The 26,305-nt window shown below is 40.2% G+C and overlaps 1 protein-coding gene across 1 annotated transcript in view; it reads left to right on the top strand.

Moving 5' to 3' along the window:
- lamc1 (laminin, gamma 1) overlaps positions 1 to 26,305 on the top strand; it is a 481,608-nt gene that overhangs the window by 146,688 nt on the left and 308,615 nt on the right. The window contains exon 2 of the mRNA XM_072573611.1: positions 16,766 to 17,070. Coding sequence (XP_072429712.1) covers positions 16,766 to 17,070 — 305 coding nt within the window. The remainder of the gene's footprint in view (positions 1 to 16,765; positions 17,071 to 26,305) is intronic.

Here is a 26,305-nt window from a genome sequence, read left to right as displayed (position 1 = left end):
CCCTCTTTTATGGGATCCTTACCAAATGAATTACCAACCCAAAATGGGTGTCTTTTTAGTTGTGTTTGTTAGTTTGGGTTAGCAGAATAAGCCTAACTCTCACTAATGTACAATGTGGGAGCTGAGTGGTGAAATTATTTTAATTTTGGTTTATAATGGAATGATGAGCAAATGGCTGGCATTTCTCTCAAACTGCTGGATCATTTTATGGACTAAGTGAGTATGGCAAATTTACTGTTATCTTTCCTGCAATTTCTAGGCCAATCTGCTTTTAATAGACTAATGAAAAGTGTTTCATCTTTAGTAACTTTGTCATGGAAAGGTGTATATTGCCTTCTGTTCAGTATTTATTGTTCCACCTGATGTGTTCAGAACAAGATTTACGCTTCTGTATTTCTTTTGAAGTAGTTTCCATATAAACATGACTCAAAGGAAGATTTTTTCCTCCTTGCGCCCATCCCTGCCTCAGTGCTAACTTGTACCGAAACATCAAAGTTCACCTGTCTCCTCTGATCTTCTGTCATTTAATAGTCTTTTTGAAGTGACTGATTTGATGTTTTCTCAATTCCGGAGTTTGGGGTGAGACGGAGGGGGTCACAAGCAGGAAGTAGGTGATGTAGTGGCATGAAACTTGGGAATTGCGCAACTTGAGAAATCATTAGCAAATTGTACTTTGTATGAAGTGAAAACCACCTGCATGAATAAACTGGTAAATGGCCCTACAAGCCTTTTTGACAAACAGCTTCCTGCTATTAATAGCAGACACACCCTTTGACAGACCTGGAACAGTACTTTACAGATTTATCCTATAAAGAAGTATTAATCAATGGGATAGTGCAGCAGTCTTGCCACAAAATTTAACATCGATAACAATCTCGCAAAATATATTTTCACTGTTATTTGTGTCTCTGACTTTGTTTTCCTTCACCATTCCCTGCTCATGAATGCCTCGTCTAAATTGAGAAGCCTGGGGGCTCAGGTTTTGGCAATTTATTTGATCTTGAAGGATCTCCATTGAAGAGCTGTAAGGGTGTGTATAGGGTGTCTACTGTAAGGGTGTCTACTGTAGAGAAGTGTCTCTCTGAAGCTATTAATTCTGCATTTTGTATGCAGAGTATGGGAGAATTCTAATTGTATTTTAACCAAATGATGTGATGCTGACTCTTTGCCATCTAATGTGACACTTGATTTTCTTTGCAGAGATATTTCTTTTACTTAATTAAATGTGGCATAGAAGCTGAAGATCTATATTAGTTGTTGCCACTTGAGAGGTAGCTCCTTGACTCCGTTTTAGTTTCATAGCTTTGTAGGCAGTTTCCTTAGGGAAGGTCATGTCAGCTGTGGCATTGGGCTCTATGATAGAGCACAGACTAAAGGCAATTTGAGCCCCCATTCCCCCATGTTGTTTTTGGCTAGATCTGTCCTCTCCGCAGATGAACAGTCACTGGTTAAGGTTGGGAACAAACGCGTAGTCATGGTTCTATGAAATAGTATTAAACCCTTAATGTTCCCCAGTTTACTTAGTCATAGAGATGTACAGCATGGAAACAATCCTTCAGTCCAACCCCTCCATGCTGCCTGATATCCCAACCCAATCCAGTCCCACCTGCCAGCACCCGGCCTATATCCCTCCAAACTCTTCCTATTCATATACCCATCCAAATGCCTCTTAAATGTTGCAATTGTACCAGCTTCCACCACTTCCTCTGGCAACTCATTCCATACATGTACCACCCTCTGCATGAAAAAGTTGCCCCATAGGTCTTTTTTTTAATATCTATCCAGTCTCCCCATAAACCTATGCCCTCTAGTTCTGGACTCCCTGACCCCAGGGAAAAGATTTTGCCTATTTACCCTATCCATGCCGCTCATAATTTTGTAAACCTCTATATAAGGTCACCCCTCAGTCTCCGACGCTCCAGGGAAAACAGCCACAGCATGTTCAGTCTCTCCCTATAGCTCAAATCTTCCAACCTTGGCAACATTCTTGTAAATCTTTTCTGAACCCTTTCAAGTTTCACAACATCTTTCTGATAGGAAGGAGACCAGAATTGCATGCAGTATTCCAACAGTGACCTAATCAATGTCCTGTACAGTCGCAACATGACCTCCCAACTCCTGTACTCATTACTCTGACCAATAAAGGAAAGCATACCAAACACCACCTTCACTATCCTATCTACCTGCGACTCCATTTTCAAGGAGCTATGAACCTGCACTCCACGATCTCTTTGTTCAGCAAAACTTCCTAGGACCTTACCATTAAGTGTAGGGTTTTAGAGTGGACCATGTTGATTGTTAAGGCATAATGATTAGGCGGCTTTATATTTGTGATTGCCCATCAAGCAATGAAACTTCCTTTTGCATGTAATGCACTGGATGTCAAAACCAAAGGTATCTCAGAAATACAAGTGTCTGCCAAAGTTTCAGATTTTACCTGTCCACCCCACCCAGCAGTTTCCGTAGCAATATTGTGTGTATCTTGTGTCACAAAGGATGCAGCAATTCAGTCTTTTCAAGGAAAGAAATAAATGTTCGACAAACTTGTGACACAAGTCCCAGTAACAAAAATGCAAGCATAGGAAGTACTTTCAGTATATTGAACACAGATGGAGTGAGCTTTATCACAACTATTCCATTTTAGTGTTCAATAGCATTTAAAATTTTAAATTTGGAGAGCACTTATTGAAAAAGTCCTTCTGTCAAGTAGGAGACGACATAAGCAAATTCAGAATTGCCAATTCCAAACACTATGCTTTGTTTTCTGGCTGTTTAACAGGAGTTAATATTTCCAATTCTGTTTCTATCTCAAGTTTTCAATCGCATTTTATCATTATCCCTTTTGGATGGTGATATGTAGGTAAGCTCACATTGGTTCATGTCTTAGCCTTTTGCTAGCTGACATCTTACTGTACTCCATGATCACAGTAAAGGAGCATTCGCGAAATATCGGTTTTGGCAGTGAGTAATTGTGTTGGCTAAACTTTGTTCAATGCTGTTACCAGAATCGTCTGAGTGAGCTTCACATGCCCTGCATTTATGATCACCTGGGTGTATGAAAGCTCCATTTTTTTATTAGGCAGCATATTCGATCTGCTTGGTTTATCGTCTTGAAGCTTGTAATGTAATTCCAGAAAGTCCTGTGCATGAATTCATATGAAATCATAAGAAATAAGTACTTAAAGCTATCTGTTTTATGTGCTTGTTCATGCATGGATGATGAAATTTGTATTTTGAGTCCTTTGCATTATTTACACCTGTCATTTTTAAGCCGTTCTGATGAGACATTGAGTAGACTGTTTCTGGGGCTTGGGGAAGGGTCTCACCTGCAGGCTGGGGAGACAGCAAGAGACCCATGCTGCTCTTTCTAGGAAAGGTCTGTTGAACAACTTGTCAATTCAGCAGTGGTGAGGCCACTGGCAACCCTTGCCCTGTAATCAAGACCCTAGGACCAAAGTCCTGCTCAGGAAAAGTCTTAGGTCAATCAGATTTTGAACTCACCAATGCCAGTAAGGAGTTTGTGGCTGCTGGTGGAAGAACAGCACCCCAGAATCCAAATATCCTGGAGGACATAGAGAAAAGGCAGATTATATGTGGATTGGGGGAAGAAATCATAGGCGTAGAAACGAGGGCAAGAGGGTGACCTCCAGCTGTATTTTGATTTTGTTTTAGTATACTTGTAGTTTCTTGGTTTGTTGTATTAATATTGTAGTCAGTATGAAAGCAATGAAAACTTTATCTTCTGGCAACTTGTAGCACGTGCTTGGTATTATCTCAAACAATTAGGTTATCAAAACTTGCAAAATTATAATTTTAGAAATATTTAAAGTCTAGGTTTGTGCGCCTCTTCAGAGATTCTCTGGTATACAGTATTCAATTTGCTTGTGAATAATAAGCATTGAGAATAATGATATGGACATCTGTGTGATGGAGTAGAAATGCATTATTCATACCAGCACATCTTCAAATCAGCCTGTATCTAATCTGGTCAATGCTCTGACTCCTACCATGTCTCTGTCATTTCCTGATTACTTTAGCAGCTGTTGTACACTGGAGAGGGTTGAAAAGTGACTATTCACTTTTCTTATATCAGTGAATTTTTGTTTTTTCAATTTAAACAATGCTAAACATCCAACCTTTTTAGATTTACAATGATTTGGAAGGTATCTTTGTTATAGACATACAAGTTCCGACAGTCAAATTGTTAGCAGACTTGGAAAAGGTAATCATGTTTCCTTCCTCCCTTTTGACTCTTAGGATTTGTGACATCCCCCTCTTTAATTGAATCTTTGCCAAAAAAAAACTGTATTTTTGCCTCTTTTCACATCTGTTTTTTCTTGTGTCCTTTTCCCACCTTCAGTTCCAAATTGGCAAAAATAGTTTATTTGTGCTGAAACCATTTGGGTGTCTGTTCACTTATTGATCTGGAAGTCCCATTCATGTTCATAACTTTTCATTTCATCTATGGATATGTAATTACTCAATGTCCGTATTGCTCCTGCACTCAATTGTGTTTAGTAACTTACCAATGCTTTTGTGTTCTGGAAAGTAAGGAAGATGTTCTTCCTGTCAGACAGTAGATCTCTCGACTCTTCTCAACTGCTATAAAAAATCTGAATGGTAGCAGTTCAGGCTTTTCAGCAAATCACTATGTCTGTGAATGTCACTATGAAGATGGGAGAATAATTTCTTCAAAAATAAAGTGTATAAAAAGTTAAGGATGTTCTGGCTTGTAGTTGATAGTTCAATCATATAAGTCATATATATTAATGGGAAGTCATTGTAGCATTTATGTATCACACATGAACAATCTTTGACTTAAAGCGTTCTATCTTTACAAGATTGGGCTAGTTAAAGTTTTGAGAGTGGTTTAAGGCTATTATGAAAGCCATTGTTGAAATAGTGTAATGATTTATGAAAATCTTTCTTAACAGTGGGGACTGGTGGTAGGAGTGGTCCAGGTAACAGCCTTTGTTTTTGTTTCAGACTGTACACCTGATTCTGACTGGCCTTCACTGTAGATGAACTGTATGCATTTTTTTTGTTCATTTTTTTGTGATGGATATATCATTTTCCTTACATTTTTACATTTAGTTAACAGCGAGAGAAACCAGCTTTGGACAAAATATCTGCACTGGAAATTTTAAATAGGATATGGTTATTCTACTGTGATAGATCCCGTGAGAATCGACTCAAGTCCAGATGTCACAGCTGCTGATCATTTTACACTTGCATTCCTGTGGGCTCTAAGTTACTTTTCAAGTAGGATAGAACTATAGCATTTAACATAACTCTTCAATTTGCACGGAGTACATAACCACTTAAGGTGGAAGTCAGCTTGTTTGGCTAAGTTAAGTTTACCCTTTAAGAATGTTTCAGAAGGGAAATGAAATGCAATGCAGAATTCAATAAAGCGCATTTTATGGAATTGAAAAATAACCCCTGAAATCCACCCCATGTAGGCGGTAACATTCCCTCACCCTCTGCTTTCAATGAATACTCTTACATTATACTGGCATTCTTCTAACACTTCTGCTGTTGCTACACACCACTCAGTATCCTTCTTATTCAGAACTATCAAAGCACTGCTTTGATAAAACTCCAGTTGCATTGGTTGGTTTGAACTGATGGCAGTCAAATTTGATTGCAGTGAACTTTTTACCCAGTAATATGCAAAACTTGTACTACTTCCCTCAGAATATCAAATATATGGAGCACTTTTTAAAAAGTCATTTTTAATATGGCTTTTGAATGAATATAAATGTTATGGTGTTCACACAAGAATGAAAAAATGAAAAACAAATGCAAGGTTGGCCAGTTTTTACTTTTTCTACCATGGTCTTTATTTTTGGAGCAAATTGTATAAACTTGCTCTCTACACCATCTTTCCTGGGATATGGTTAAATACTTGTGATTGCTAAGTGGTACTCAATTGCACACTTTCACAAGTGTACTTCCATTTCTTACAATAGTCTCAATTTAAATGCAATAGCAAGTTTCAGTTTGTGAAAATGTTACAAAAAGGGGATTTCTAATGTTTGCTGCGTACAGTATAGATTGCCGCCAAACATTTGTCTAATCAATTCTCTCACTTGAAGGATAAGAGCAAGGCATTCACCTTTAGAATTAAGAATTTCACATTGCAACATTAATATTTTGCCACAGTCAGAACCTCCCAGTATAAACATGTGTTCAGTAACCACCGCCTGTACTGTTAAAATATTCAGGTATGAACTTGAAGTCTGTTTAGAACCGGATTCTATGCTGCTCCTGGGAGTGGGAATCTTTGGCAGGCAGAGGAGCTTAATTGTGCAGGAGGCCAACAATTAGCTTTCTGATAGAAGTTTGAAACTATGGTATTAAGTTCTCGGAAATGTTCGTTTTACAGGTATCTGCATGTCTGAGTGCAGTCTTTCCAGTTAATTTATCAATGCATGTGATTGCATATAAGTAACATGTAGCAGCCGAGTTAGTCAACTTGGTGCAGTTGGGGTGAGTAGCAGCTGCTTTTTTCCCTTCAGGGAGCATTGTTAAATGACAGATGATTGAAATCCGATGGCACCTGTGATAAGGCAATGGGCCAGAGTTTTTCTGATTTTGGTAGGAGCAAGGCTGCAGTCTAAGAGGCAAGGCAGAGAGGCTAGTGAAGGAGCTAGAATAACTTGGAAGGAAGCTATGGTCTAGGCCATTACAATGGAGGCCATCTGAAGTGGGGGATGAATAAAAGGGTGCAAGGATAGGTGGAGGGGTGAAAGCTAAAATGCAATCAGTGGTAGTCCTTTTGGAAGCGACGGGTTTTTTTTAGGAGGGGTGAACAGAAGGTGTCTCAATTCCTTGGCACAAGCAGGCCCGTGTGTCTGCCAAAAAGGAGGCCACGTGTAGTTGTATGGAGGAGACATGCATGCTTGTCCGACATCTGTCTCATGGAGGCATTCTCCAAATGGAAGCAGTGCCTAGCAAAGGACTTGGTCATGTGGACATCAGAAAGACATGACAATGGTTGAGTTGGGGATATGTGGGTAATGAGGATGCACTTTGTGCTGAAGTATAATTCTGCTGTTGATGGCCCACAGCACCTCATGGATGCCTAGTTTCAAGTTGCCCAAATGTTTGAAATTTGTCCCGTTTAGCATGGATTCTGCCAAAACCTATAAGAATATGAAGGAGTACTTTGTCTCCACAGGGCTGTGCAGTGGATGCTCTTACCGATTACTGTCATGGAAAGATGCACCTACAGCTGGCAGATTGGTAGGGATGAAGTCAGATATGTTTTCTCTGGGTTGCTGGTTTCCTCACCACGTGCCGTCGACCCACCCCAGCAGCTATGGACATTAGGACCCGATCAACTCAATCAGTATTGCTGTTGCTGAGCCACTTTTTTGATGTATGTTGGGTGGCATTGAAATGTCCATTTTGCAACCTTGCCACCCTCCGTGCTTCCTCCAAGTGTTCAACATGGAGGAATACTTTTCCCTCAGCTGATTGAATAATAGTACATGGTAACCAGCAGAGGGTTTCCTTGCCCCAGTGGAATCCAGAGTTGATGTTGAGTACTCCCCAAGGCAGCTCGCTCCTGACTGTATAGCACTGTGCCGTTATCTCTGCTGTGACTATCCTGCTGGTGGACAGGAGATCACCAGGGAAGGTGATGTTTGGGACATTGGCTCTTTTGATTTGAAGATGGTTGCAAATATTTCAGCCTTGCCTTGTGCATTTCTCTGCTGTACTGCCCTGTCATTGAGCCTGGTGGTATTAATGGAATCAAAAGCAAAATATTGTGAAGGTGCTGGATATTTGAAACAAAATCGGGCTGAACAAGTATGGCAGGTCAGGTAGTTGCTTCAGTGAACTATAGTTATTGTGTCAGGTTGATTACCTTTCATCACCATGGAAGAGAAAGATTTAAAGGATTTTAGCCAGTTTAAAAAAAGATAAAAGATTATTGGAAATAGGGAGGGAGCAGAAAAAACAAAAGATCAGGAAATAAATAGTAAAGTGTTCATATTACAGTAGCGATGTTAGTGGATGTCTTAAAAGGCATAAAAGTTGAGAAATCAAAACCAAAAGAGCTGTGGATGCTGTAAATCAAAAACTGTGATTGCTGGAGAAAAGCTTTGCAGGTTTGGCAGCATCTGTGGAGAGAAAGCCGAGTTAACATTTTGGGTCCAGTGACACTTCCTCAGAACTGATGGTAGCTAGGAAAATGGCTATGTGTGTGTATTATATATATATAATATATAGAAGAAAGGCTGGGGGAAGGGGACTAAGGAATAAATGAAAAATAGGAATAGAGCCCAAAGAGAAAGCAGAGCAGTTGGACAGGCATAGGAGTGAATAATCATCTGGCTAGGAGGGTGAATAACTATTAATGGGGACTATTCATGACGAGCAATTGGTTCCGTGTAATAGCAGACTGTGATTACAAGACCTGGGGGTTGGGATAACAACATAGGATAGCTCAAGCCCAAAAGTTGTTGAACTCAATATTGAGTCCAGAAGGCTGCAGGTTCCCAAGCAGAAAATGAGGTGCTGTTCTTCTGGCTTTTTTGCTGAGCTTCGCTGGAACACTAGCAAACCGGAGACAGGTGTTAGCCAGGGAATAAGATGTTTAAGTGGCAGGCAACTGGAAGTTCAGGATCTTTTTTGTGAACAGAACGCAAGTGTTCTGAGAAACAGTCATCCAGTCTACACTTCATTTCCCCAATATAGTGGAGAGTACACTATAAGCAGTGATTGCAGTAGACTAGATTGTATGAAGTGTTGCTTTGCCTGGAGGGTATTTGGGCCCTTGGATATTGAGAAGGGAGTAAGTACACAGACAGCTGTTACACCTTCTGCAGGTGTAGTGGGATTGGGAGTGAAGGAACCGTGGGCCAAGGTATCCCAGAGGGAACAGTCCCTGTGTAAAGCTCATAAGGGAGACAAAAGGAATATGTGTCTGGTGGTGATACCTTAGTGGAAATGTCAACTAATGATCCTCTGGATGTGGATGCTGATGGGATGGGAGGTAAGGGCCTGAAGTGCAGGAAATGGGTCCGAGCCAACTGAGGGCACAGTCAACAACAGTGCTGGGGTATCCTTGGTCAAAGGTGGCATCATCGGAACAAATGCAGTGGAGACAGGAACCGGGAGAATGGAATAGAGTCTTTACAGGAAGCAGGATGTGAGGATGCGTAGTACAGGTAATTATGGAAGTTGGTGGGTTTATAGTGGATATTGGTGGCCAGCCTATCCCCAGAAATGGAAACAGGGAAGGGAGGAGTCAGAGGTAGACCCGGTGAAGTTGAGAGCAGGATGGAAATTGGAAGGGAAATTGGTTAAATTGTTTCAATTCCAGACAAGAGACGGAAGCAGCACCAATTATGTCATTGATTATACTGGAGGAGGAGTTGTAGGTGGGGCTGGAGTAGGTAGATAAATCCCTGGGACCTGATCATGTATTTCCCAGGAGTTTAGCTACCTATTCTGGCCCCCACCCATGACTCTCTTTCCCAGAACCTGGTGGGAGGCAAGGGAAGAGATTGCTTGACCCCTAGCCACAGGTGAGGCACTGGAATACTGGAGGGCAGCTAATATGATGCCATGGTTTAAAAAGAGCCAGGGAACTAGAGACCAATGAGCTTTACATCTGACTTTGCCCCATACTGTCTGTGTGTCTTGTGGCCTCCACCTCAAAGGGGTTCAGGCTTCATATGAGAGGAACCTATCCACCAATCTTTGATCAGTCTGGCTGGCAATGAGGGGTTTTCTCCACTGGGATTTCATCCCAACATGTGTGTGGCCATGTATGAGCATCCCTACTAGTGACGCCTGAGTTTTCCTAGTAATGTTTGGTACCCACGCTGTCCTGCAACACTCATAGACTTAAATGTGTGGGAGCCATTTTATACTAAGTTAAATCTGGTACTTATTGGCTGACCTCAAATATACCCTTCAGGCACAGTTTTAATCAAGTTGGGATGACTTAATTTTGTGTTAGCTATAATCATTTTAATAGCTAATGAAATTGGGCAACAGAAATTTTGATGTATTTTGTGAACTAAGTGCAGTATATATTTTTAGGCTATAACTAAACATGCAATTTATGTTGAAATTTAAGAGCAGCAAAAAGCAAACCTAAAGATTATTTAAGAAAGGTTGTAGAAACGGCTGGAATCTATAGATCGGTGAGTCCGACTATGGTAGTGGGCAAGTTGTTGGAGGGAATCACTAACTTGCTTGAGTTTTTTTGAAGAAGTAACAAAGCGGATTGATAAGGGCAGAGTGGTGAATGTGATCTATATGGACTTCAGTAAGACTTTCAACAAGGTTTCCCATGGTAGAATGGTTAACAAGGTTAGATCAGAAGGAGAACTGACTTGAAAGTAGAAGAGAGAGGGTGATGATGAAGTGTTGCTTTTCAAACTGGAGGCCTGTGATCAGCGATGTGCCACAAGGATTGGTGCTAGGTCCACTGCTTTTGTCATTGATTTCAGTGATTTGGATGTGAGCATAAGAACTATAGTTAGTAAGTTTGCAGGTGATACCAAAATTGGAGGGTAGAACTTGTACACTTAATGGTAAAGCCTTGGGCAGTGTTGCTGAACAAAGCGCATGCAAATTCATAGTTCCTTGAAAGTGGAGTCACAGGTATATAAGATAGTGAAGAAGCCATTTGGTATGTTTGGCTTTCTTGGTCAATACATTGAGTGTAGGAGTTAGGAGGTCATATTATGGTTGTACAGGACATTGGTTAGACCACTATTGGAATACTGTGTGTAATTGTGGTCTCCCTCTTATAGGAAGGATGTTGTGAAACTTGAAAAGGTTCAGATGAGATTTACAGGAATGTTGCCAGGGTTGAAGGGTTTGAGCAGTGGGGAGAGACTGAATAGACTTGCCCTATTTTTTTTCCCTGGAGCGTTAGAGCCTGAGGGGTGACCTTAGAGGTTTGTAAAATAGTGAGTGGTGTGGGTAGGGTAAATAGGAAAGGTCTCTTCCCGGGGTGGCGGAGTCCAAAACTAGAGGGCATAGGTTTAGGGGGAGAGGGGAAAGATATAAGCGACCTAAGGGGCAGCTTTTGCACGCAGAGGGTAGTGCCTATATGGAATGAGCTGCCAGAGGCAGTGTTGGAGGCTGGTACAATTGAAACATTTGAAATGCATCTACATGGGTATATGAACAGGAAGAGTTTAAAGGGACATGAGTCAAATGTTGGCACATGTGCCTGGATTAATTTCGGATATATGGTTGGCATGACAAGTTGGACTGAATGTCTTGTTTCTATCTGGTATATCTCTGTATCTCTGACTCTAATAGGGTTTCCTTTCTTTTGTGATTTGAGTATTGAAATCCTTCGGAGAAAATACAAACCTCCTTCATGAACTGAAATTATATAATTTATTGCACATTACTTGTTTTTATTTCTTGGGATTTGAGCTTTCTTGATAAAGATCAGCATTTATTGTTTGTCCTATTTGCTCTTGAGAAAAGTTGTTAGCCGTCATCTCAAATTGCTGGAATCTGTGTGGTATAGGTACACCAGACTGCTAAAAGGAAGTGGATTTTAGCGACAGTGAAAAAAGCGATGTTGTTCCATATGTGCCTTGGAGGGGAACTTGCAAATGGTAGTTTTCCTATATATTTGCAGCTCTAGTTTTTCTAAATGATAGAGGTTTAGAAGGTGCTGTCAGAGGAATCTTTTAAGTTGCTGTAATGCACACGTATGTCAGTGGTGGAGGAAGTGAATGTTGTGAGGAAGTGAATGTTGTAAGGTAGTGTCTGGAGTGCCATTGAAACATTATGCTTTGTACTGGATGGCACTACACCTATTGATTTTGAAACTGTACTCATCCAGGCAAATAGAAAATATTTTATCACACTCCTGGCTTCTGCCTTTTAGATGAAGAATAGGCTTTGAGGAATCAGGAGGTGAGTTATCCACCAGAGACCCCAATCTCTGACTTGCTCTTGTAGTCATAGTATTTATTTGTCTGGTTCAGTTTAATGCCTGGTCAGTGGTGATGGGGATTCAGTGCAGTAATGCTGTTGAATTTAAGGACAGATTATAGATATTCTCTTGTTGGAGATGGCCATTGCCTGGCACTTCTATGTAATGAACATTGCTTGTCAGTAATTAGCCTTGGCCTGGATTACATCGCGCTCTTGCTCCATATGGATGCAGACTGCTTCAAGTTTTGAGGGGTTGCAAATGCTACCGCAATACAAATGTAATTGCAACAGCCAAAATTGGAGTAAAGCCACACATACTATTCAGTAAGAATATGGTTGATCTGTTTATTTTGAATTCCATTTTCTCAGCTGCCCTTAATAGCCCTTTGAGAATTTTTAAGAGAAAGAAGTTCTCCTCTTTCGTCCTTTTGAGAGGAAACGTTTTTTCCACATCAACTTTGTCAAGACCAGTCAGGATCATATGTACTTCAATCAAGTAATTCCTATCTATAACTATCTGCAACTTCCTTATCTTTTCTTCTCCAACATACTTGCCTACCTATCTTGGTGTCATTTGTGAATTTAGCTACTCTGCCATGGCTCCCTTCTATATCATTGATATAAATTGTAAAAGGTTGAGGCCGCAGTATAGTCTGGGAGTGGGACTGCACTCATCAAATGCTGCCAATCCAACCAAAGGACTATTTGTGCATACTTTTTTTAACCAGCAAGCTAACTAATCTTGTTATCTATGATAATGTATTATCTCCTACGCCATAAGGTCTTATTTTCCGCAACAGCCTTTGATGTGACACCTTTGCAGATACTTTCCTGAAACCAAAAAAAAGCATTTCAGCAAGCTCTCGTTTGTCCACAACATACGTAATGTCTTCAAATAATTCCAATAAATGCATTAAAATTTCAGTTGATAAAACCATTTTCTCGATTGCCTTGATTTTCTAAGTACACATCTATAATCTCTCCAATGTTTAACTCTGACTTCTTCCTCATGGCAGACGTTAAACTAACGTATAGTTTGGTATTTTCTGCTTTCCTCCCTTCTTGAATAGAGGGGTTATGTTTGCAACTTTCCAGTCCAATGGAATCTTTCATGAATCTTGGGAATTTTGGAAAATTAACACCAATGCATCAACTACTTCAAGAACAATTTCTTTCAAGGTCCTAGAATGAAATCCATCTGGACCTGGTGATTTCTCTGTAGCATCAACTTTAGTTCATATACTGGATTAGTGGTGCTGGAAGAGCACAGCAGTTCAGGCAGTATCCAACGAGCAGCGTTACCTTGTTTAGTTCATAGTTTTCCTCATAATCGTAATTGGGCTAAGATCCTTTCTCTACCTTCCACCTCCTAATTAACAGCTATTCCTGGAATGTTTCTGTATTCTCTACAGTGAAGACAGAAACAAAATATTGGTGGGATTAGATTGGGTTGGGATATCTGGTTGGCATGGTCGAGTTGGACCGAACGGTCTGTTTCCATGCTGTACATCTCTGACTCTATATTTGTTCATTTCACCTTCCATTTCTTTATTATCTATTATTAACACCTGTTGTCATTCTCCAGAGGACCCAACATTCACTTTGCTTTCTCTTTTTTTCTTTTTAAATACCCGTGGAAGATCTTGCAATCTGATTTTTACGTTCCTAAATTACTTCCCCCTCAAGCTTTTCAAACATTTTAACCTGTTTAATCAACCTATTCAGGTGTTATTTCATACCTCTGGAGCAGGTAGGACTTGAACCTGTGCTTCCTGGTCTGGGCAAGGGATAGTACCATCTCGTGCCCTAATTGCTTCCTCCTGATTAACGTTTTAAGTCATTTTCTGTAATATTTTACATTCTGGCTAATCATCTGATCTGCCACTCCTCTTTGTGCTGTCTTATGCTTTTTTTCTTGAAGTTTGATGCATTCCTTCATTTCTCTTGTTTACCATAGAGGGCCCTTCCTTTTAGTTTTTTCTTTGTCACAAGAATATATACTTGTTCTGAGTATTCTGAAATCATCTCTTAAATCTGCTATGATCGGTCTCCTACCTTAATATGCCAGCTCAGCTTGGATAAATTTTCATGTTCACATAGTTGCCTTTATTTAGTTTTAAAATAGTCTCAGCCCTAATCATCATCCTTTCAAACTGAAAGTAAATTCAGTCACCTTGGTTGGTGCTATCTAGAGATGCTTTAATTCTGAGATCATTCCTTAATCTTGTCACATTAGACTTGATATTATGTAATGTTATTTGCTCTCTGATCCATTCTGAAATCATCCCAGCTGATGTTACTACTGGACAAATCAGAGGAAATCAATCTGATAGATCATGTTTTGGTTGTATTTTAATTTTAACATGTGGTCTTCCACTGAAACATATGCATAAAAGATTGAAGATTTGGTTTTGTTAAATATGACACAGGGTGGTAATTTTTCAACCTATCAGTCTATTCTACATTATCAGTAAAATGATGGAAGCGGTCACCAACAGTGCTATCAAGCAGGAGAAAGTGAGGACTGCAGATGTTGAATATCGGAGTCATAAAGTGTAGTGCTGGAAAAGCACAGCAGGTCAGGCAGCATCCAAGGAGGAGGAGAGTCGACATTTTGAGCGTAAACCCTTCATCAGGAATGTAGGGGGGTTGCTAAGAGATGACTAGGAGGGCAGCTGGGGCTAGGGTGAAAGTAGCTAGGAAGGCGATAGGTGGATGCAGGTGGGGGGGTTGCTGGGTGATGGTGATAGGTTGGAGTGGATAGTTGGGAAGGAGGATGGGCAGGTGGGACAGTTAGAGGGTGGTGCCGAGTTGGAAGATTGGATCTGGGATAAGATGGGGGAAGGGGAAAAGAGTGCTACCAAACAGCATATGCTTGGCAATAACAATTAATTATGGGTAACTTAACACAAAATGGACAAGTCAGTTTGGGTTCTGTCAGGGCCACTTAGCTCCTGGCATCATTATAGCCTTGGTTCAAAATGGGCAAAAGAGCTAAATTCTGGAGATAAGGTGGGCGTGACAGCCTTTGACATGAAAGCCATATTCGACCAAGTGTAGCACCAGGGAGTCCTAGCAAAACTGGAATCAGTGGGAAATGGGACAAACCTTCTGCTGGTTGGAGTCTACCTGATACGTAGGAAGATGGTTGTTGGTGCTGGAGGTCAGTCATCTTGACTCCAGGACATGTTTGCAGGAACTCCTCAGGGTGTTCTCTTAGGTCAAACCATCTTGAGTTGCTTCTTCAATAACTTTCTCTCCGTTGTTAGATCAGAACTGGAAATGACTGTCAATGTTTAGCTCCTCAGATACTGAAGTAGTCAACATTCAAATGCAACAAGATCTGAGCAATGTCAAAGATGGGTTAACAAGTGGAAAGTAACATTCATGCCATACAAATAGTAGACAATGACCATCTCAATAAGAGAGAATCTAATCACTGCCTCTTTGCTATCAATGGAGTTGCTATCTTGCAAACCCTGCTATTAGCATTCAGGGTATTATTATTGACCAGAAACTCAACTGGACTTGCCATATAAATATCGTGGCTATAGATGCAGGTCAGAGGCCAGGAATATGCAGAGTGTAACTCATCTCCTTACTCTCCAAAGCCTGTGCATCATCTGCAATACACAACTCAAGAGTTTGATGGAATAGTCCTCTATTGCCTGGATGAATGCAGCTCCAACAACACTCGAAGCTTGACACCATCCAGGACAAAGCAGCATGCTTGATTGGCATCACGTCCTTAAAAATCCACTTTCCACCACTGATGCTTAGTAGCAGCAGTATGTACTATCTACAGATGCACGATAGAATTTCAACAAAGATCCTTAGGTGTGCCTTCCAAAGCCATTTTTGTCCAGAAGCATAAGGCAGCAGATACATGTGAACATCACCAACTGTAAGTTCCGCTCAAAGCCACTCATCCAAATGTTTCATGACTTGGAAATATATCACCATTCTTTTTGCTGTCGCAGAGTGAAAAATCCTGGAATTGCCTCCCAAAAGGCATTGTAGATCTACTAGAGTACAAGGTCTGCAGCAGTTTGAGGCAGCTCATCACCATTTTAAGGCAACTAAGGACAGGCAATAATTGCTGGCTAGCTAGTGACGCCAATAAAAAAAACCCTTTCATCACAGTTCCAAAGTATGCTATTATTTTGAAAGCTTTCAATGGACTCCTTATTCAGGCTACTACTCCAGTTTGACTTGTCCGTTCTGTGTTGATTAAGTTACCCATAATTAATTGTTATTCCTTTATCGCAAACACTCAATATTTGTTTTGTTTTTACTTTTGTCTCACATTGCAGTTACTGTTAAGAAGCCTGGAACTACTCTTTACAAGTGTTTGGCTGTCACTCCTGGTCTCTGGGCCCCTTTATCTCCTTGGTTAAACAGCCCTGAAATATAAATGGATATTGTGCTTTTACTCAATGTAGCTTTTTTTTTGCATGGATTTAAGCTCCTATTGCAATATGGAGATACAGTGTCTAAAACCCAGGCTCACTACCTGTTCCATATTCAAGTTGATGCATTTCAAGTTACAACTTCAGAGCATTGCTTCTTTGTATACTGGCCAACTTCCCTTTCTCAACCAGAACATTCAAGAAATAATGTAATTAACCTCTCTATGCTATTAATGGGACTTTGCTATCTGCATTTTGTTTTGCTATGTAAGTGCTTCCAAAGTAAATAATGGGTGTTGAAGTACCTGTGCAGACAGGCTTGGAAACTATTGTATGGCACTGTCTAAACTTTAGTTTGTTGTTAAAAAGTTGAAGGACGAAATATGTCTGATTTAAAAATTAAATTTTCATTTTTTTTGTTGCAGGGAAAGCATTTGACATTACATATGTAAGACTGAAGTTCCATACAAGTCGGCCTGAGAGTTTTGTTATTTATAAACGAACTAATGAAGATGGGCCTTGGATACCTTACCAGTATTACAGTGGATCATGTGAGAAAACTTACCAGAAAAAAAATCGTGGTTTTATCCGAACAGGAGAAGATGAACAGCAGGCACTGTGCACAGATGAATTTAGTGATATATCGCCCCTCACTGGAGGAAATGTTGCCTTTTCTACTTTGGAAGGGAGGCCCAGTGCTTACAATTTTGACAATAGCCCTGTGCTGCAGGTATAGTCAAGACAAAACCATTACTTGTAACTGAGTTAAAGTGATTGTATTACTTGGTGTACACTAAAGCATGCAATAGTCTTGGACCAGAATAGTAGGAATGATTTCTTCTAATTGTTAAGCACACTACCAATATTTTTAAAAATATGTTTACAGTATTATTAATTTTATGCCTTCAGTGCCCATTCCCACACATTTCTCTGAACTTGTTCTTCCTTCTCTCCTGAAAGTGTTGACAATTGCTAAGTATCATCTTGATAAACTCTTGGGTGGTTTACCTTTCAATACTTCAGTAAATATTTAACTAGGAGTTTGACTGCCAACAGGATTTGTAAACAGAGTACAATAGTTCCCAACTGGTGCTGGCTTTGCACAACATTCTCATCTGCAGTCTACGGTAGGACTTCCCCTATAGACATCAGAAGCAAGAATTGTCTACTCTGTATCCTTAGATTGTGACCCCCTGGTTCTGGACTTGCGGTAATCATAAATCATCTTTCCTTTTCTTGGTTGATTTAATTATTCTCTTTTAAAGGGAGCTCCTTTCTCATAATCATCTACTCATTTGAGGGTGTGGGGAAATCGCTGACACAAGATGACTAAGATAATTTTGTCTTGTTATACCTCAGAAATTAGTGTTTTCAAAATATAGTTTCATAAAAATGACACATTCTTCGATTCCACTAACCTACAGCACAAAATTTATGTAGCATTTGTTTTCCTTTTTGTCACAAGTGGCCTAGATATCAATAAAGGTGCTTTGATAAGTTGACACATTTTTATGCATTGGACACCATTGGTGAATTTGGATGTGAACATACAGGTAGTGAGTATTAGCTGGAGATATGCATAGGCATATCATTATCAATTGGTGTGGTAGAACCTGCATGTGCTCAAATAAAGAGGCTAAGCTGGAAAGAAATTTGGTGTGCAATTCAAGAAGCTTATGAGAGAAGAGCTTTGAGCTAGCGACAAATGTCCTTGACCAGCCAGCTTCCACCCCACAGCATTGCTTCCCAGCTATCAAGGTCTATAGTGAGGCTCTGGAAAATATGAATTACATTATCTTTCAGTCTCCTCTCAGCAGGGGCACACTTTGACATTGAAATTCAATACTTTGACACCCAGTTTAATGCTTTATGACAAATACCTTAAACCCAATCTCGGGTTTCCGGTCTCCAAGGCAGCAGTTTTACCAGCCCTCCTATATATGATCTATCTAGCAGACCCCTCAAATCCCTCAGTTTTGCCAGTGATGCCTTTGTAAAAATCCTGCAAATCCACTGGCTCTTCAATGACAGTGTCTTCTGAGGCCACCATCGCCAGTGTTGAGGCAGTACTTATGGCCATGGCATCCACAAGTCTGAACAAAATTTCCAAAACAAACTCTCTACTCTAAGTTCCATCATGATGAGCAATTACCAGGAAGACAGAAGAAGTACTTCAAAAATGTTCTCGAAGCTTCCTTGAAATAATGCAGTAACCCTACTAACTTATGGGAGTTTCCCAAGACTGTTGGATTGAAATGCAAGCATGTATAAATGTTTGTCCTAGCCTGCTGTAGTCCTATTACCTCTACCATGGAGGTGTAGTGGACAGCGAAGAGGATTACCTCAGATTACAACAGGATCTGGACCAGATGGGCCAATGGGCTGAGAAGTGGCAGATGGAGTTTAATTCAGATAAATGCGAGGTGCTGCATTTTTGGAAAGCAAATCTTAGCAGGACTTAAACACTTAATGGTAAGGTCCTAGGGGACTGTTGCTGAACAAAGGCCTTTGGAGTTCAGGTCCATAGCTCCTTGAAAGTGGAGTTGCAGGTAGATAGGATAGTGAAGAAGGTGTTTGGTATGTTTTCCTTTTATTGGTCCGAGTATTGAGTACAGGACATTGGTCAGGCCACTGTTGGAATATTGTGTGCAATTCTGGTCTCCTTCCTATTGGACGGATGTTGTGAAACTTGAAAGGGTTCAGAAAAGATTTAGAAGGATGTTGCCAGGGTTGGAGGATCTGAACTACAGGGAGAGGCTGAACAGGCTGGGGCTGTTTTCCCTGGAGCGTCGGAGGCTGAGGGGTGACCTTATAGAGGTTTTATAAAATCATGAGGGGCATGGATAGTATAAATAGACAAAATCCTTTCCCTGGGATCAGGGAGTCCAGAACTAGAGGGCGTAGGTTTAGGTTGAGAGGAGAAAGATATAAAAGAGACCCAAGGGGCAACGTTTTCGCGCAGAGGGTGGTACGTGTATGGAATGAGTTGCCAGAGGAAGTGGTGAAGGCACAATTGCAACATTTAAGTGGCATTTGGATGGCTATATGAGTAGGAAGGGTTTGGAGGGATATGAGCTGGGTGCTGGCAGGTGGGACTAGATTGGGTTGGGATGTCTGGTCGGCATGGACGGGTTGGACAGAAGGGTCTGTTTCCATGCTGAACATCTCTGACTCTGTGGCACACAGCTTGGAGGATGACAGCTTAAGCTTTACTTCAGTTAACTCCTCATGCTGAACAAACTGCTGTGTTGTGCACTCAACAGGGTGTCAGAAATGGGTCTACAATCAAATAAATGGCTCAGCTGTAGAATGGAGTTGCTATTGAAAAGGAAAGGATATTGCCAATGACTGGCGAGTCTTGAACTAGCGGTCATAATCTAAGGGTACAGTGTAGACAATTTAGGACTGAGATGAGAAGAAATTTCTTCACCCAGAGTGGTGAATTCTCTGCTGCAGAAAGTGGTTGAGTCCAAAACTGAATGTTTCCAAGAAAGAATTGGATATGGTTCTGAGAGCTAAACAGACCATAGAATAAGGAAGAAAGTGGGAACAGGTATTGAGTTGGATGATCAACAGTGATCATATCGAACTGTGGAGCAAGCATGAGTGGTTGAATAGTCAATGTTTTTACGTTAGAAAGAATGAAGGTCACACAGTGAAATGAAAGTTTATAGGAAAAGGGTAGCAGTTTATCCTCTACTAACTCTTATTTCAGTTCTTGTTGGTATGCTGCAGAATTCTTCCATGCACAACAAATTTGTTAAGAAAACCAGAACAATACAAGTTGCTACACCTTACCATTGTTGGGAAGAGACTGTTTCAAAATTTATCCCACTCTACATCTCTTTATGCAGAAAAAAACTCAGCAGAAATTTGAAAAGCTATGAAGGCACATTTTGAGCCCATGTAAAAATTACATGTGTGGTACATATTCAATACTAGGGAACAAAGTGAAAAAGAATCCATTGATCAGTGTATAGCATCGTTAAATCCACTTGAAGAAACCTGTGAGTTTGCACAATTTAAAAGATAAGCTAATTCAAATTGGGATTGTATTAGGAATAAGCATCCAAAAGTGAAAGCTTGACTACTGAGAAATGATGCATGTTACACTCAGGAGAACAAAAAACCTGTGTTGAAGTTGCAGATCAGACCAGGAAGGAGAAGATAGATCCTCCAAGCTTTTAGAGCAAAACATTCTGAGACAAAGACCAAGATGCAAACAGCACAGAAACATCATATAAAAGTAGACAAGGATGTCCATTGTTCTCACTATGGAAAGTTACATCACATTATTACTATTACTACTATTACTATTACTAAGTTGGGCAAGTGTAAAGCAATAAAGCAGGCTCAAATGGCCACAGGAGAGAGAGGTAGCTGAAGATTCCGATTAATCATTATACAACATACAACGAGTTAGCTCAGTTAAGTTGAAAGGTGAGACATGCTTTCTCACTGTTGAAATGAGGACTGCAGAAGGAGAATATCAGGTTGACCTAAAATGTCGTCAGACCTTTGTAGACCTATACAAAGTAGCTTAACATGGTGATCGAAAAATGAAGCCTTCAAAAGTAAGATTGAGGCAGTGATGGCACCATACTCATGCTGAAAGGACACCCCTATTGCTTTAAGAGACATGGGAATGTAGAGATGCATTAACAGTTTAAGATAGCATATTAAACAAAGGCAATAGAATAATTTGCTCCTTTCAAATCCTTTGGGCTATGTTAAAGAGATCTTTGCCAGCCATCAATGAATCGAGTCTGAAAAAAACAAAAGATAAACTCTACTAGTCAAAAGTTACCAGCAAAATTGAGTACTACATCAGTCAGTGCAATGCTTCTAATGAGTCCCAGCAAAGCATCCAATGCCACTGATGACACACTGGCATCCAGTCAGACCATGGGTGAAGCTGGGAGTAGTTCTCCCCTTGCTCACTGAAACTATTATCTTATCATCGTAGACAACTATTCTGGCTACTTGGAGGCGGACCATATTACTTCAATGACTACCATTTAACAATTTCAATGTTTTTAAAAATTGCTTTCCTGACATTGAGTGGCAATGGCCCTCCGTTCACAAGTGAAGAATTCCATTCCTTCACTGAAGGTGGGAAATTCAAAGCCACATGTCATCTCCACACCATCCCTAGTCAAATGGAATGGCTTAAGAATTACCAAAGGAATCATAAAGCTACTGAGTAAATCACACACATGGCAATCCTTGAGTGGAGAAACATACCTACTGAAGGTATGGAAAGTAATCCAATACAAAGCCCAATGTCATGCTGCACACAAACCACTTTCCACTGGCAAAAAGCAACTGAAACTAGAAATTATACCAAGTCAGTTCCTTTTTGTTTAAAAAAGGGAAATAGCAGAAAGTTGAATTTCACTTGAATAAGACTGCTGAATTATTGCCAGAGTTGAGCATCGGAGAGTCAGTCAGTATAAGCATTCAGTGATCTCTAAATCAGACCAAGTTGCAACTTGACTATGAGAAGCAGCTATTACTTTGGTCATTTCTGTGACAGATATACACACGCACAAACACGTGATCCGATATACCATAGCAACCACAGGTGCATAGTCTCCACTACAAGTGGCTGATCAATAAGGTGAATCCACCACCTACACAAAACACACATCAACTATTAGACCCAGAGACACTCGACCCAAAGTGACAATACTATGGTTTTAAGAGGTGTATTTTTGTCCTTTTTTTTTTAAATGAAGGAACATTAAGACAGAGATGCTGAGGAGTCTGCTCCAAAGCCAATAAAGTAAACTGCTTACATTTTTCTTTAAGTTGGAACATTAGAGGCAGCCTGAATGGTTGGTGTCAAGCTCCCACTGAGCCAATATTTTAGTTTTAGCCTTTAGTAGCAGTCGTTGGTGTCTTGAGGCTGAATGTGGAAGCTCTTATTCCTCCCTCCGAGCTAAAAGCTGGGGTTTGCTCCCTGCTGCTAGAATTACATATGAGACCATCTGTTTTACTGAATTTGCCTTTGTCAAGGGATGTTTATGGGATGTCACTGTATTGGAACAGTTAATTAGTAGTTATATTAATTAAGCATTTCAATAAAGTTACTGTTAAGCCGATTTTATTATTTTGTCTGTATTTTAATTATGGGGTATGAATAAAGTGATTTTAATTCAAGCCTGGTAGTTTGACCAAATTGCATCTGGAACACAATGCCTTACACTTGTCTTTAAAATAAGAACAAGTCATGATTTAGGCTATCACCTTAATATATTTTAAGGGTGTTTGTCTGGTCTGTAACACCCAATAAGAGAAATGGAATAACAAGGCTACCATTATAACCGTAAATGACACCGGAATGACACTCCCTGGCAAAACAGCATCATCCAGGCAAACAAAAAATATAAAATGCCACTAGTCAAGGTATGGCAGTATTCAAAAGTTCAACTTATGTTAGTCTGTCTTTCAATCCCGGGACTGCTGGATCTTGTCTTGTTTCTGTGGACCTAGTTTGTTGACTCATGATGTCCTGAGACATTTTGGGTTAGTCACCTTAGCAACATAGGACCAGGAATAGACCATTCAGCACCTATAGTTCCATCATTATAGATTATGGCTGATTGGATATCTTTATAATATTCCTGAGCTATGTCCCTAAGTTCTGATATTCATACAAACCACCTTTTGCAACTTCAACTCCAATTTCATTTGTGTACTTTTAACTGCTCTAGCTCCTCATTTCATGACTGAGCTCTTGCTCTGTCCCCTCCCCAACCACTAGGATCATCACCACTCAACCTTCATAGCAAAGACTGCTCAGTTTCTCTTAAAGCAGTTGCCTCCAGATCTGACGCTAGATTCTAATACAATGGATTTTTTAATTACAAACCTCAACTTGCAACAAATGTTTGCACATCTTGTACAATGGTGATAGTGCTCACACTTTTCTAATGGTTCAACTGGAACTTCTGTCTGATATTTGCTGTACTTGCCCTCAGACCATTCTTCTAGCCAATCAGTATCCCTGTTTTGGCTGCAGTTTACCACTAATACTGAACTTAAGCCCAAATGTTTCACAATAGGCATTCCTGCATATTTTTTTCCTCTTAAAACTATATGACAGATGTGACACTTAAACAAATGGCATCTTAAAGATTCTTAATGACATTGCAATAACAGTATAAATTGAGCTATTTATCACTACATTTACTTAAAGGATAGCTTAATTAATTGTATAAACCTGTCAATGTTATACAATAGCCCTCAGGATGAATTGGAGATGCTGATGTTGGGCTGGGGTGTACAAAGTTTAAAAATCATGCAACACCTTTCAATTAAACCTATTGGACTATAACCTGTTGTTGTGAATTTTTTTTTACCTTTTTTGGATGAAATAATTGCTCCATATCTCAGTACTAAATGATCAGCGCTTTATCCTGATATTATGTCCTTGTGTTTTAGATTCCCTGACCAGCAGAAACAGTTACTCAGCACTTAATCTGTCAACTCCCTTCAGAATTTGCAAGTTTCCATGCGATCACGACGCCTTCTTCCAGGAATATGAATCTAATTTACTCAGCCTCTCATCACAGAACAACCCCCTCATCACAGGGGCCGGTTACAGAATCATAGCTAATACACCTCCAATGCAAGGAAACATATTAAATATGGGTGTATTACTTGTAGGTAAAGTTGACTAGAATAGTGTTTGAGTCAGGGTTTCTATAGCTGTATGTACTAACTCTTTTATATTTTTTTCCCTATAAAGACAAATTAATTGCCTTGAGAGAATTTGCTAAATTTCTTTTACTACGTAGCTTCCAAGCTACATCACATTAATGACTAGAGGGGGAAAAAAACACAAAACATCACAGACGACCTAAAAACACTAAACCTAAAATGATGGAAATACCTGTGCATGTATTTGATTTATTATTATTGTCACATGTAGCTAGGCACATTGAAAAGTTTTGTTTTGTGTGCAGCACAGGCAGATCATAACATACAGATATCATAGGGTAATTGATCAGAGTGAGGGATACAGAGTTATGGCTGCAAAAAAGGCACACAAAAAGTAAGATCAACATTAGATTTAAAATTTCCATTCCGAAGTCTAAATAGCAGGGAAGAAGCTTTTCTTAAACCTGTTGGTACGTGTTTTAAGCTTTTGCCTAATGGAAGAGCTTCGAAGAGATTATAACTGGGGTGGGAGGGGTCTTTGGCAGTCTTTCCAAGGCAGAAGGAAGTATAGTTGGAGTTAATGAATAGGTCGGCTTGCGTGATGGACTGTGGAGTGTTCACAACTCTTGTCATTTCTTATGATGCTGGGCAGAGCAGTTGTCATACCAAGCCACGATGCATCTAGATTGCTTTCAATGGTTCATCAACAAAAGTTGGTGAGAGTCCTTATGGACAAGCCAAATTTCCTTCACCACCTGAGGAGGAAGAAGAAGCTTTGTTGTCCTATTTTTGACTATTGTGTCAACATGGGTAGTCCAGTTCAAATTGGTGATCATCACTCCTTGGAACTTGACGCTCTTGACTATCTCCACCTCTGCTTCATTGACATAGAGAAGGTGGGCACACCCTTCTCTAAGCCGATGACTGGCTCTTGCTGATGTTGAGGGTGACATTGTTATCTTTACACCACACCACCAAGCTCTCAATCTCTTTCCTACATTGTCTCCTCATTGTTTGGCATCCAGCTTGCAACAGTGGTGTTGTCAGTGAGTCCTTCGATGGAGTTCAGACGGAATTTGGCCACACAGTCATGAGTGTACAGGGAGTACGTTAAGGGGCTGAGTACACATCCTTGCCGGGTGCGCGTGTTGAGTCTTCTTGTGGAGGAGGTGCTGTTGCCTATCTTTGCTGATTGCAATCTGTGGGTGAAGAATTCGAAGGTCCAGTTACGGGAATGGTGATTAGTGGAGACCTAGATTGGAGTTTGGAGATTAGTTTGGTTGGGATTATAGTGCTGAAGGCAGAGCTGGAGACAGTACCTAGAAACCTGACATAGGTATCCTCGTTATGCAGGTGTTCCAGGGATAAGTGTAGGGAGATTGGATCTGCCATGGATGGGTTGCACTGGCAGGCAAATTGCAAGTGATTGAGGCAGGTAAGGAGGCTAGACTTGATATAAGCTATGACTAATTTCTCAAAGCACTTCTTAATTATGCAGGTCAGAGCCATCTTGGGGTCATCATTTGAGGTTTGTTATATCTGTTTTCTTTGGTACCAGGATGATATTCGTGGTCTTGAAGCAGGTATGGACTTCAGGTTGTAGTAAGGAGAGGTTAAAGATGGCAATGAATACTCCTGCCAGCTTGTCTGCACAGAATCCAAGTATATGGCAGGGGACGCCGTCTAGGCCAGTCACTTTTCATGGGTTTGCGCTCAAGTAGGTAGATTATGATATCTGCAGCGGTGACTGAGGAAACCGGTGCATTTGATGTACTGAACGGTCATCAACCTGAAGCATTATTTCTTCTTTTTTTTCCTGCATAAATGTTACCTGCCCTGCTCAATTGGTTTTCTGCTTTTATTAATTTACAAAAATGGTTTAATGCACAATTTCTACATATTAGGATAGTCTGGTTTACTGCTGCAGATTTTCATTTATCAAGAATAAAACCTGGAAATTTAGCAATGATTTATGTTAAAGGTTGGTGAAAATGAAATTCCTAGTGCCAGAATCTTGAGGAAATCCAGCAGAGGACTTAAAAACCGAATTCTTGAGTGATTTAACAAGTTGATTGTTTTACACTTACTGACAGTTCCCAACCCAGAGGCTGTATTTGCCAATTTACAATGCTGGCCATTTTAAAATCTCCTCTGTATAGCCAGAGCATTGCCTCGAGTGCGATGGTAACGTTGAGGAGATGGAGGATTCTGGTGATATGTTTTAATTAGTTGTACAATGTTTTAAATGTATGTAACATTGGGATATTTCTTTGAATTGCACAGTAATCAAACGTTGTGTT

The sequence above is a fragment of the Chiloscyllium punctatum genome, chromosome 7 (genome assembly GCF_047496795.1).
Source record: "Chiloscyllium punctatum isolate Juve2018m chromosome 7, sChiPun1.3, whole genome shotgun sequence".
NCBI classification, from domain to species: domain Eukaryota; kingdom Metazoa; phylum Chordata; class Chondrichthyes; order Orectolobiformes; family Hemiscylliidae; genus Chiloscyllium; species Chiloscyllium punctatum.
Note: the sequence above shows the minus strand (reverse complement) of the source record. Positions and strands in the feature narration are given on the sequence as shown.